The sequence below is a fragment of the Cyclopterus lumpus genome, chromosome 21, assembly GCF_009769545.1.
Source record: "Cyclopterus lumpus isolate fCycLum1 chromosome 21, fCycLum1.pri, whole genome shotgun sequence".
Lineage (NCBI taxonomy): Eukaryota > Metazoa > Chordata > Actinopteri > Perciformes > Cyclopteridae > Cyclopterus > Cyclopterus lumpus.
This window is the reverse complement of record NC_046986.1, coordinates 7,353,310-7,366,684: the sequence shown is the minus strand read 5'-3', so window position 1 is coordinate 7,366,684 and position 13,375 is coordinate 7,353,310. Positions and strand designations below refer to the sequence as shown.

At 40.4% G+C, this 13,375-nt stretch overlaps 1 protein-coding gene across 2 annotated transcripts; it reads left to right on the top strand.

Moving 5' to 3' along the window:
- The first annotated feature begins 4,800 nt into the window (after window positions 1-4,800).
- On the top strand, window positions 4,801-12,949 carry phf11 (PHD finger protein 11). 2 transcript variants are annotated; one of them, XM_034561981.1, is made up of 17 exons: window positions 4,801-5,044; window positions 5,509-5,613; window positions 5,718-5,851; window positions 5,982-6,016; window positions 6,097-6,182; window positions 7,010-7,016; window positions 7,860-7,948; window positions 8,086-8,108; window positions 8,553-8,620; window positions 8,728-8,810; window positions 8,946-8,953; window positions 9,582-9,616; window positions 9,705-9,769; window positions 10,049-10,174; window positions 11,569-11,833; window positions 11,931-12,002; window positions 12,116-12,949. In XM_034561981.1, exons 1-17 carry the CDS (start codon window positions 4,937-4,939, stop codon window positions 12,211-12,213), a joined length of 1,407 nt encoding a protein of 468 aa, XP_034417872.1. In that variant the 5' UTR covers window positions 4,801-4,936; the 3' UTR covers window positions 12,214-12,949. The 2 variants fall into 2 exon arrangements, with proteins under 2 accessions (XP_034417872.1, XP_034417871.1); XM_034561980.1 differs by having other exon boundaries at window positions 4,802-5,044; window positions 10,049-10,175; window positions 11,564-11,833.
- The last annotated feature ends 426 nt before the right edge of the window (window positions 12,950-13,375 follow it).

Here is a 13,375-nt window from a genome sequence, read left to right as displayed (position 1 = left end):
CGGGTTTTCCACAGAAAGCTGTATATTATTTTATTTTTTAAATCACGCACACGCGCCCCCGATTGTTAAGATGACGTGTCGTACGTGTGCACGTCATCCGATTGCGAAGATGCAGAATGCCGGATGGATGGAGTGATCTTCCTCTCGTCTGTACATTTGTATTATTATTTTTATTATTTTTATGAAGAACCCTGTGTTTCTGATGTAATATAGATGTATGAATGGGCCAGCGGGACTGATCTCAGTCAAATCATCTATTTGTGTTCACATTAAAAGTGGAGAAAGATTCGTGGTTATAATTCTACTGTTACTGTAAATACGGCAGAGGGAGCGAGACGACTGTGTACAGCTTGAATGAATGTTTTCTGAGCGTCTGCTTTTCCCTTTATACGTTTATTTATTTGTAAGAAATGAAAAAAAGCCGCCACATATATTTAGACCCTTTTCTTTTTTTTTGTTCTTATTTGCTTCCTGTTTTTTTTTTTTTTTTTTTTTACTCTCTTCCTGTCTGTCACTTGTCTCACTGTTGTCATGACGAACCTGTTTTGCCACCAGCTGCCCAGACGTTGTGTATGAGGTTTTGTCTTTTTGGGGGTTCTTCTGTTGGCCTCATGGTCTTTAAAACTCTGTGAGTTTTCATGTACGCTACAGTTTAAAAAAAACAAAAAACGTTTCCCCGCGTTGACGATCGGAGATCGTTGTACACCGCTAACTTATTCCCACGTGGAGGATCATGTTCTGAATGTAGATATTGTTCATTAATATCTGTCATGAAATGTTTATTTGAGATGCTATATTGTACATTAAGTATGGTGACGTCACTACTTTGTGACTTGTTACTTTTTTCTTTTTCTTTTTTACATAAACAACTTCAATTCAGTCATTGTCTCTTCTTTTGTCCATGAAGGCTGGTCACCTGACTGGTCCCCTGACTGGTCCCCTGACTGCACTGAGAGGTGCGTATATGTGTATGTCCTTCACAGATGTAACAAAGTACATTTACTCAATTATCATATACTTCATTACAGGTTTGAGGTATATTTGAGTCTTTTCTTTTCATGACACTTTCCACTACATTTATTTGAAAGCTTTATCTACTTTACAAATTAAGATTTTTTTTAAATAGAAAAAGTATGAAGTTTATTAATTATATGTTTTGTTATAAACTTCTCAACAGTATATACACGTAGAGCTCAAAGGATTAGTCGATTAATACATTTGTAACAGTTTTTGTCATCTTATAAGTCACTTTTCAAGCTAAATTGCAAGGTGAGTTTATTTATAGAGCACAATTCATACACAAGGCAATTCAAAGTGCTTTACAGCTACATAAAATTACAAAGGCAAATAAAATTCCATAAAAATAATAATATATTAATTATATTAAAAGCGAAGAGTGCATATAAAATACTTTCAGTTGTCAAATAGAACTGTTTTCAGCCTGGATTTAAACATTGTCAGAGTTGAGGCCGCTCTCACATCTTCTGGAAGACAACAGATTTTAGCATAAAAGTGAACCGTGTTTAGTCCTGACTCTGGACCAGCAGGAGACCACTCCCTGAGCTTCTCAGAGCCCGAGATGGTTCATATGGCTCTAACATGTCACACATGTACGTTGGTGCTAGACCGTGAAGACATTCATTCTCTGAGCAACAGGAAGCCAGTGCAAAGACCTGAGCACTGGACTAATATGGTGGTATTTCCTGGTTCTAGTCAGGACTCGAGCAGCAGCGTTCTGGATGTACTGCAGCTGTCTTACAGCTCGTTTAGAGCCCAGTGAGCAGGCCGTTACAGGGGTCTAACCTGCTGGAGACAAACGCATGGATTAGTCTCTCCAAGTCTGGTTTAGACAATGTTTTTTAGATGGTAAAAAGCTGTTGATGTTATTGATTTAATGTGGCTGTTAAAGTTCATTTCTGAGTCCAATATTACCCCTAGATTTCTAACCTGATTTTTAGGTTTTAGAGAGAGAGTCTCAAGGTGACTGATAACACTTTCTCTTTGTTTCTGTGGGCCACAGACAATGATTTCAGTTTTGTCTAATGAGTTTAGCTGGAGAAAATTGTTTTGCATCCACACACTGATCTGTTCAATGCAGTGACAAAGTAAATCTACAGGCCCATATTCACCTGCCGTCAGTGACACGTAGACCTGAGTGTCATCTGCATAGTTGTGGTAGGACACGTTATAGCTGCGTATTAGCTGGCCTAATGGAAGCATTGAATAATAGGCGTCCTAGGATTGACCCCTGGGGAACCCCACAGGTCAAAGTAATTTGGTCTGAGACACAGTTACCAATTTCAACAAAATACGTCCTGTCCTCGAGATAGGACTTGAACTAGTTTAGAGCAGTACCAGAGATTCCCACCCAGTTTTCTAACCTCTGTAATAAGATCCCATGGTCAACCGTGTCAAAGGCAGCGCTCAGGTCCAGCAGAACTAAGACTGAGACTTTTCCTGCGTCTGTGTTCAGGCGGATATCATTTGTCACCTTCATCAGAGCTGTCTCAGTGCTGTGGTGGGGCCTAAAACCTGATAGGAAACTATCAAAAGCATTGTTAGACAGGAGAAAGTCATTAAGCTGTTGATATACAACCTTCTCTAGGACTTTGCCTAAGAAAGGCAGGTTTGATATGGGCCGGTAGTTGTTCAGTACTGTGGCATCCAGACTGCTCTTCTTTAGAAGAGGTTTAATGACAGCAGTTTTTAAGGCCTTTGGAAATGTTCCAGTCTGGAGTGAGATGTGGTAACAAACTGCTCAGCACAGACTTTAGAAATGTAGTGGGTAAGTCATCAAGGCAGCACGTCGATGGACTCAGACTGCAGATGATCTCTTCGACTCTTTTGTCAGTGACAGGTATGACATGTGTCAGCTCTAGGTGTCTAGCTGGCTGCAGAGTAGATATTTGTGTTGTGGAATTTATGGCATTTTTAATGCCTTGAAAGAATATTGCAAACTTATCACACTTAGATATAGAATTGAGTTCTAAGGGCAGTGGAACAGGAGGGTTTGTTAATCTGTTTACTGTCGCAAACAGGACACGTGAGTTGTAACTGCAGTTTGTGATGATTTCAGAAAAATAACTCTCCCTTGTTCTATACGCAAAGTCTGGTTGAACGCACATAACCTGTCTTTGTAAATCTCATAATGAACCTGGAGCTTTGACTCTCCGGCAATCCGTTTTCTGTGCCCTGACCGAGTCTTCTTTTCTCCACGGTGCCTTTTGCCTACTTTTAACCATTCTAACCTTGACAGGAGCAATGGAATCCAAAACATTTAAAACACTCGATGTGTAAGAGTTCAACAGATCATCAACATTAGAACACGGGGTATTTTCAAACCTAATCATTTCCATAAACTGTGTCCCTGTGCTGTCATTTATGAGTCTTTTTTCGAACAACTGCAGACCTAACTGCTGGTTTGGGTGCAACAGACGAGTCAAAGAAAACACAAACATGGTCAGATAAAGCAACATCAACGACATTCACATTTAAAATGATAACACCCTTGGTAACGAGCACATCTAGAGTGTGCCCTCTGTTGTGCGTGGGCTCAGACACTCAGACCAAACATATCAAGGACAGCAGTGAGTTCTTTGGCTACATCCACATGCACATTCAAGTCCCCTTTAATGACTAAACTGTCAAAATCAGTGCACACAACTGAAAGTAATTCAGTAAAATCATCAATAAAACAATTCTGCGGTGGTTTTGTAAACAGTGATATAAAGTATGGAAGATTGTTTTATCTCCATTTCGAATGACAGCTGTGTTTTTGTCGAGCCATGTCTCAGTTAAAAACACAAGAGAAATAAAACTATTAATTAAAAAAGATTTGTTACTTAAAGATCTGACATTGAGTACTGCATGTTTGAGATTAGCTAAAGTTGAACTGGACGCTGTGTTCTTGCAGGGGATATGGATCAGATTTCTCTGATCAGACAGTCTGACTGTCCCTCTCTTATCTAATCGATGAGGTTGGACAGTAGTTATTGTTTTTGTTTTAGACACTCTCTCCCTGGACCTCCGGTTGCCACATTTTATGGTTTCTGCTTCTCATATGTGAGGATTTATTGTCAATAGGTTTGAACTTTTGGTTTAAAACGAGGGTTCTCTGGTCTTTGGGTTATGAAAACTTCTGACGGGCATTAGCGCGCACACACACTAACTGGAGGGGATTGAGTCCTTTTTATCGGAAACGAAAATGAAACTGCCCAATTGGGTTGCCAGGTTTGTCAAAACCCACCATTTATGCTTAAATCCGTTGTTGTTTTTTTCAGACCAGATACATTGCAGTAAAGAAAATCCCTGTTGTAATCATTTTGTTATTTAATTATTTTTTTTTTACATGAACAAGGAGGCTTACTAACAGTTAAACTCTTCATTCTGAGTTTCCAAGCTCCTAGTGGCCAGAACATGTTGTCATAAAATTAAAACACATCAATAAAGTTAAATCTCAAAAAACGAACTAATCCGGTTGACCACAGTGTCGTATTACATGAATAAAAAACGCTTCACTAAATGTCCCCCTGGGGATGAATAAAGTAATATCCTATGTCCGTGCATGCCTATATCCTTTTAAATTATTTATAATATGTGGTTTTCGCCAACATTGTTTTCAGTTGCTGGGATTCTGCTCGTGTAATTAAATTCATAACCTTAGTATTGAACTACTAAAAAAAAAAAACCTGGCTACATTTCTGGTACAATAAAATATAACCACTTATATAGAAATGAACACCAATAAAGCTTAGTTCTCAAGAGGATCGACTGGCCTGTGTGAGACCGGGGGATATAACGCACCTGGCAACCCCCAAAGTAAAAGGCGGTGAAACGAACACACGCGAGTCGTTAGTTTAGGAGGGTCGCCTCACACACACACACACACACACACACACACACACAAAAACAGGGTTTCTGCGGTCAGCCGACAGGAATGGACGTTAGCCAGGTGAGCTGCGTCCTCTGTCACCGGCGCGAGGAGACGGAAGAGAGCGGAGCGCTGTCGACTAAAGCTGACGTCACGGCTCACCAGAACTGTTTGGTAAACATCGTGTGTGTGTGTGTGTGTGTGTGTGTGTGTGTGTGTGTGTGTGTGTGTGTGTGTGTGTGTGTGTGTGTGTGTGTGTGTGTGTGTGTGTGTGTGTGTGTGTGTGTGTGTGTGTGTGTGTGTGTGTGTGTGTGTGTGTGTGTGTGTGTGTGTGTGTGTGTGTGTGTGTGTGTGTGTGTGTGAGAGAGAGAGAAACTGCGTGCGAAACTGCGTGCGAAACTGCGTGCGTTAGTGAGTTAACCTACGTCACGGCTTCACAGCCGTTGACCTTTGGGTAGGAGACCCTCGTCCTCATCACCGGTGGACTCTGTCAATGATGATGCTGCTGCACACGTGACACAGTGCACAGCATGAGTATAGGAATAAGATAGAATATATATGTGTGTGTATATATATATATGAAAATATAAGGATGCATTTTGTCCTCACTCTTTTTTATTTCTTTATTCCCCCTCCAGTTATTTTCCTCCGGCCTGTTTTGCCGTAACTCCCCACAGTTTGACGATCTGTTCGGTTTCACCGTGGAGGATGTGCTGAACGAGGTCAAACGAGGAAGCAAACTGGTAAAGACGACATCGTTTTATTTCATATATGAATAGGCCTAATCCATTAAAAGGTGTGCGGGAAGCCATTTTGAGTTTGTGTCTTCTCACTCGTCGACATTTAGATGTGTAACAAATGTAAGAAGAAAGGCGCCACTGCAGGATGTGAAGTCAAGCGCTGCAAGAAGTCCTACCACTACCCGTGTGCTGTTCAAGACGGAGCCAATAATGTGGAGGACGCAGACCAGGGGAAATATGGGTTCGTCCAACATTACTGTCTAGTACGTGTTCTTATGTTAGAAAACATCCTGGAAGGCATTCAAAAAAATATATGTTTTTTTTACCCCCCCCCCCCCCCGCCCCGCCTCTTTTTTTTAAACTATCTTCAGGCTGTACTGCTTCAATCACTATCAAGAAACACAAAGTAGGTGTCCTCCTTCCACTTTTTCAGTGTGCAACATATTATGTGTTGAATCTTTTTAATTATTAAAAAAATGTTCCAAGGACACAACGACTCTGTAAACGGACGCCCCGCCTCCTTCACTCAGTGCCGACCGTCCAATAGAGCGAGTGAAGCCGGATCCTCTAAGGTTAGATTGATGGAAATGTATAACTTATAACTTCAAAACTTAAATGAATGGTCAGCTATTTTATTTCTTTATTTTAAACACGTTGGCGCCGTAGCTTTCAGCAAACGTCACTCAAGCAGGAGAACGCAGTGCATTATTTGGTGGACTGTTTTTCAGGGGCGGATTAATGCACATTTTGCAGCCTAATTGTGACGGTCGCTCTTGTCAATGAAGCGGGCGTGTGCTGAATTTTTACCTTCGCAAAATATTTTTGCGGAGGTTATGTTTTGATCGCTGTGTATTTATTTGTAAATATGTCTGTTTTTTATTCGCATAACTCAAAAAGTATTAAACCGAATCGCATGAAATTTGGTGGGATGATTGGCTGTTATCCGGGGACCATTTGATTAGATTTTGGGAGCGATCGGGTCAAGGTCAAGGTCATGAAAAGGTCAAAATCGTATTTTTATCATAACGCGGTAAATTTTTATCCAATTGGCATGCGAAGGTATGCGCTCTACCGAGTGCCCGTTCTAGTTCTTTCCTTTTTTCTTATTGATTTCGGTCACGGGTCGAAATCTCAAAAGACGCGAGTTTAAGAGTCTGGCGCAAAAAACGTGTTTTATTAAATAATGATATCTATTTTGTTCACGAGGTTTATTGCCTGTAAGAAAACGGAAGGGGCGTATCAGCTTGGACAGTTTGTCCAACAGCGTTGTCGTGTAAGTACGTTGCAAACATTCCTTTTATCATCCTGTAATTAAAACATTTGTACGTTTCAATATCTGACCCCGTTGTCGTGTTTTTTTAGATCTCATTGTCACAAACGCGCTCCTGCGTCACGTCAGAGCAACGGTGAGTCCTGATTAATGATTAAATTAATCTGTACTTAAACTGTGCATACAAATGTTTTTACACGCCAACCTCGGTAATTTGTTCTTATTTTACAAATAAATGTAGAACTGCCTCAGTGTGAAGGCTGTCCTAATGTAAACACACACCGTTTAACTAAATACATCTCATATTATAATCTGCATTCATTACAAATAAATGTCCATTGACAACTTTATTTTAAAAATGTCCATCGACGACACTTATTTGTAGCCAAATGTTAAATTATCAATAAATTGACACTTCAATCCTCATCATTTATTGTCATAATTAAAATGCTATTTTTCAAATTTTCTATTAAGGTTTTTTTGAATGACGCTTTGATTTTCTGTGTGAACGTGTGTTTTTTTAAATTTATTTTTATGACATTGCCGTAAATAATTTTATTGTGGTTGTACGAATGTCATTTATTAAATCCTGATGAACAGAATTAAAAGATTCACATAAAAAAATTAAAAAAAGAAGACGTGCAGCATTTAAGTGCCGATTAAAAATTGTAAACGTCAAAGTTAGGATCGAAGCTTCGAACTATTCGGTACAATTAGGAAATAATTAGGAAGTACCCTCTTATAATAATTAACTCTCATCTTGGGATGAGGAATCTTCCTTCTTTTTCATCTGGTCTGTTATGCTTTCTTTCACATTAACTTTGATATCACACCATATCTGTTGTAGCTGAGCGTCACAGTTCGTATCTCAGGCTTATTTCTCTTTTCATGCCTCTTTTTATTTATCATCATCAGTCCCGTGGGAACCTTTTCTTCAGCGGCCATGTTTCATGTTTTCCGTCGTGTTTCTTCTTCACAGGGGACTCGACCGCGGCCAGACGTCTGTTGGCGTGCAGCAGCAGCGACTCCGACCCGTGCGGCAGCATGACGACGCCTTCATCAACCAAGGTACGAATATAGTTCACAGGCACCTGAAATATAGCTTTTCAGTGCCGTTTCCTTTTCTTTTCAGAAACGATTCAGCGGTTTTTAAAAAAAAAATTATTTAATTTTTATAATCTTTTTGTTTTTGCTTTTTGAAACAGAGAAAGTTGAGTTTCAGAGACAAGTAAGTGTGGGATAATTCGCATTCGATACCTTTTTTATATCTGTTCGCAAATTCAAAAGTGTTCTTGCACAGCATAAAGTTTTAGTTCTGGGCGCATTGGAAAGGAAACAAAGACTCCTGCACCACGTCTGGAACTCACTTATTTTATCATCCATACAGCGAACAGCACCACACATAAAGAGGCTATCAAAAGATCCACCGCACATTATCATGCACACACTAGATGGGAAGTCTTGCTCTCAGGCGAGTGAGAGACCGTGTGACTTCATGACCTTTTGACCTTTTTGAAGGTCGGCGGAATAAAGGGAGCACAAGTGTGCAGGATTCTTTGTTTTCTTTCCAAAAACACTGCATACCTCGACTGTTTTTCCTCTTCAATTGCATCCTTGCTTGTGTAACTGTTTATTACAACAGATATGTTTATGAATGGCTCTCTTGTCACAGGCGGGAAGGGGGCGTGTCCAAACGTAAAGGCTGGAACGTGATCTCAACGGACGATTCTTCAAATTCAGGTTGGACGCGCTTTTCCGTACGCGAGAGAGAGCGTAACCGATTGGAGGACTCGTGGTTGTCAAGCGGTCGTCAGATTTATTCCATTTCTCTCTCTTTTCTGCTCCAGATGAGAGCGAGTCAGAAATGGCAATGTTTGCACCCGTGGACACGGATTTCGAGGAAAGCGCAAACTCCGTTCCGGAGGCCCGAGTGAGTCTTAATCTTTTCATGGTGACGTCATCGTGAGAGGCTGAAGATGTTCAATAATCTGACTAATTGTTCTCCTTAATTCATCCCCCCTCCCCCCCTCCCCCCCTCCCCCCTCCTGTCTTGGCTGTGCGTCAGTTGATCAGGTGAGATCAAACCTCTGGTGAACTGAAATTATAAATCACACTTTATTGAAGCTAATGTGTCTGTTTTGTGTGTTGACTCATATTTGTGATGTGTTTTCTAGTTCGTAGTGGCGTAATATTTATTACACTTTAGAAGGAAGAGAAATATCACACCTCACGAGAGTGATGAAACAATTGTTTACTTAATTTAATCAAAAAAATAAATGTACTCTTTGTTGTTTCTGGCTTTTTTTAAAAGTCAAGATTTGTGATATTATTATTATTATTAATTGGATATGTGCACTCTTAATGGTTCGGTGCCTGTAACGGGCTGAATGCGTTCTAGCTGATAATTGATTTACCTTTTTTTTTTTAAATTTTTTTTTTTTTATGGATTTCAAAAACTAAATCTGACCCTAAAAAACACACACAAGTCGCTGTTACTCACAAAATACTTTACATATTAATATTCAATCCCATTTAACGTTCAACATTCCCATTCAACTACAAAGCACAGCTAACAACTATTTCAAATAAAATATTAGTTTTCATGACGTTACTAAATTTCTTTTGTGTGGTTTATTCAGTGTGAACATAACTGTTTAAAAAAAAAAAAATCTAATTGTTCGATGATGTCATCCACACACAGAAAAGACGGCGAGAGTCCCACTGGGTCCACTTCAGGTACAACGCCTGTGCTTATGTAATATATAATATGTAATATGTTGCCAGCATGCAAACAGTTTTGCTAACGCTTGATGTCTTTCTCCAGGAAATCAAGTGGAGGACGCGAGCGTCGGTGGAAATGATGAAGGAGATGAAACCATCATGCATTCAGTGAGTTGTTAAGTTCTGTATTGCCATGTTTGTTTTTCTTTCTCTCTCAACTGTAAAGTCTCAACTCGTCCTGAAGACTCCTTTTGAACACTTGAGCAGTTCTTCTCATTTAGTCCTGAAGTAGATTTGGTCTTTCGCTCCAGTAACTCCAAAGCTTCTTGAAGATAATTTGAATTAATCTGCCCCTAGAGGTGTATTTAATCTACAGACTTTAATATGCAGTTCATGCATGGCGGCGTTAACTCGTCTGGCATGAAATATTGTTTTGCTTCCTTTCAGGATGCCGGGTCAGAGAGTCTGCTGCTTCCTGTGTGTCGGTCTCCTTCAACTCAGACCGTGGCGACTCAGTCACCCCGCATGGTTTTGGTGAAGTCGGAGGAGGCGGCGGCTCGGAGATTAGACCGAGGTACCGTTCCACTCACGGCCCTTTAGTGCGTTAGGAAATATCATTATAACCAGGATCAAGACTTCATATATCATGTAATGTAATAATATATCGATTGTGGTTATTGTGGTTGTTGCGTCAACAACTGCGAGGCTTTTGGGTTCATTTTTTTTTTTGCGTCGATAAGAAACGAGCTCCGTTATCGACGTGACGAAGCTCGTTTCCGCACATCACCTCTAATGTTCAGAGATGATTGAAGCAGCGCCGTCCGGCCCCCCGCGGGGCCGATTATGCTCCCGTTCACATGCAGCGGCTTGTTTTCTTTATCCGACTAGATTGACTTACTTATCTCATCATCTGGAGAAATTGGCAGACAATTTGGTTTCCTCGACAATCACCTTAAATGAACTCGTTATCGCGGGAAACGAGCTTCGTTATCTCAAGAAAAATGAAACGATGAACTCGTGATCTCGAAATAATGGCTGTAAAACATTTTTTTTTTTTTTAAAGACTGCCAGCGTTCACTGTGACATTGATAAAGATTTGGCTGAAACTATTTGTCTCAATGTAGGATGAATTTGAATTATCACCCTCAGTGAAACACACTGCATGTGAACCAGCAGCGAGGCCGATACAATCATCTTTTTGCTGATAGCAGCTTGTATGTATGTGTATATGTATGTATGTATGTATGTATGTATATGTGCAAAGATGTTGCTCTATATAGGATTTCAATTACAAGAGGACCAACATGCTCTCTGATAAAGTGGTTTGTAATTATTATTGGGGTGGGGGGGTGAACAATTAACAACGTATTATTTATATCTAAATTATTTATATATATATATATATATATATATATTTATAAAATGTTTCCAAAAAACTGAATTTCTTTATTTATACACTTAGAAAATATCTTTTGTTTTTTTAAGTGTACACACTTTGCCAGGTTTGTGTACGATTAGCCATTCACATGACATGTATCCATTTAAATAACATATGTGAGAAATGTACTGTAGGGCTGCACGGTGGTGTAGTGGTTAGCACTGCCGCCTCACAGCAAGAGGGCTGCGGGTTCAATTCCCGGTCGGAGCGGTCCTTCTGTGTGGAGTTTGCATGTTCTCCCCGTGGCAGCGTGGGTTCTCTCCGGGCTCTCCGGCTTCCTCCCACAGTCCAAAGACATGCATCCTTCGCCCTATGTCAGCTGGGATAGGCTCCAGCGACCCTAATGAGGATAAGCGGTATTGAAAATGGATGGATGTGAGAAATGTACTCACAAATATGGCCTTTTGATATGAATAATTAGGCTGTTGTTTAATGAAGTTTGCAAAAACCAAACGGGAGTTATGCCCCACCATCTGACCATCTGAGCTGAACACATGTAGTAACTTCATCATTTTGTCCCCCAGGATCCGGTCCTGTCCACAGTCCCTCTCCTCACCGCTCACCTCCGTGCACCAGCTCAGCCATTCCCCTCCTTCGGGCCCTGGCCCCTCCCCCTCCTCTGGCCCCTCCCCCTCCTCTGGCCCCTCCCTCAGACCCCTCCCTCAGCTTCGACTCCACCCGCTTCTGGAAAAGCTGCAACAAGGCAGGGTGCACACGGGCGCTCTTCACTGGTTTCATTAATGAGATGAACGCCATCTCCAGCAGAATTCAGTCCGACCTGGCCAGCCAGGAGGGTGAGGGGGCGAATCCAGATAACCCATGAGCACCTTTTTTTTCTTTTTTTTTAAACACCGGGATAAAAATTTTAAAAAAGCTCTCTTCTTTCCACAGACTATGATCATGCACTCACGGTGATGAATGCTTCTGGGAAACTGGAGGGGCTTGTGGCCGAGCAGCAGGAAGGTGCCTCCTCTCTCCCACTGCACTACAAACATACTGTGACCCTTTTTTATGGCATACTTTTTACAGTTACGATAATTTAGGAAAATCATGTTTTTTTTTTATTGTTTCCACAGAGTTGCAAAGGAAACAAACGGAGCTGCTGACGGCCAGCGGCGCCATGAAGGAGGTCGTCTCGGCCCTGAAGACACGCGTCCATCAGCAGAAGCTGTGAGAACGTCTTCTCTTCTCTTTTGTCCTAAAAAAACAAACTACAACTAAAACACTGTTTTAGTTTTTTCAAATTACTCGGATGACATTTTTAGCATTTTATACGATTTGTACATTACGATATATTTTATTGATTATGTCTTGATATTTAAGTGGAAGGTGAACTGCACCATTTTACCCGAGCATGTGGGTATATAATAATATAATTATGTCTTGGAAAAAGTTCCACATGCAACACAACGATCTGAAATTGTTAAAAAAAAATAACATTGTTGTTCTTAAGTTTGTTCCTTTTTATGATGTTTCATGTACTTTTAAGATATTTTATTGTAGAGCTATCTTAGAAGAAAAACCCTGCTGTATTTCAATGCATGTATTAATGTTGGAAGCCGGTGAATTTGGGCCAGAAATAGATGAAATGTTTGGAGTATTCATCTCTCAAAAGGTCCTTCCTCCTCAAACTGAGTGACTACAGTAACTCTGCAGGTTTGAGTTGTTAATTAAAGACTCAAACGGTTCATCAGACGTGTGTTTGACAAGTTTACTGTAAACCAGAAGGACAGAAGAGCGGAAATAATGTTGCAGTTTACAAGTATTTGCAAGGAAATTTCTGCAAATACTTAATTGCAAAGTTCAGGAGTCTGTGTTTACATTATTGATCAAGAGGAATTCATGTTTAGTCCTCTTGTTCAGGTAATACATTGTTATAACCGTTAGTAAAGTTGTTTGTTCAACATGTTGCCGTATAGTTTTTCATCTCCTTGACCCTTTTTTTTCCTATAGTTTCATAGTCCATATATATACAGTGAAATGATCCAGTCTTTGAACAACTCTGTGCATAACCAGTAAAAACTGGATTTATTTATTGAAAAATATTTTTGTTGACAAAAGATTGTAACAAACCGCTTTCGAGAAGCACTTCTAAACAGACCCGAGTGCTGAAGAAGCGTCTGAACACCAAACTGCAGCGAGAAAGATCTTCACAAACTTTTCAAATAAAAAGCAGAACCTGAAGCGACCGCCTCACACAGAATCACATCTGTAGCCAAGATGCAAAGCCTCAAGCTTCAAGCTGTAGCCAAGATGCAAAGCCTCAAGCTTCAAGCCAACCACTCCGGGGACCCATCTCCCCAAATCACATCCTCATGCCGTCTGAAAATTCAGTT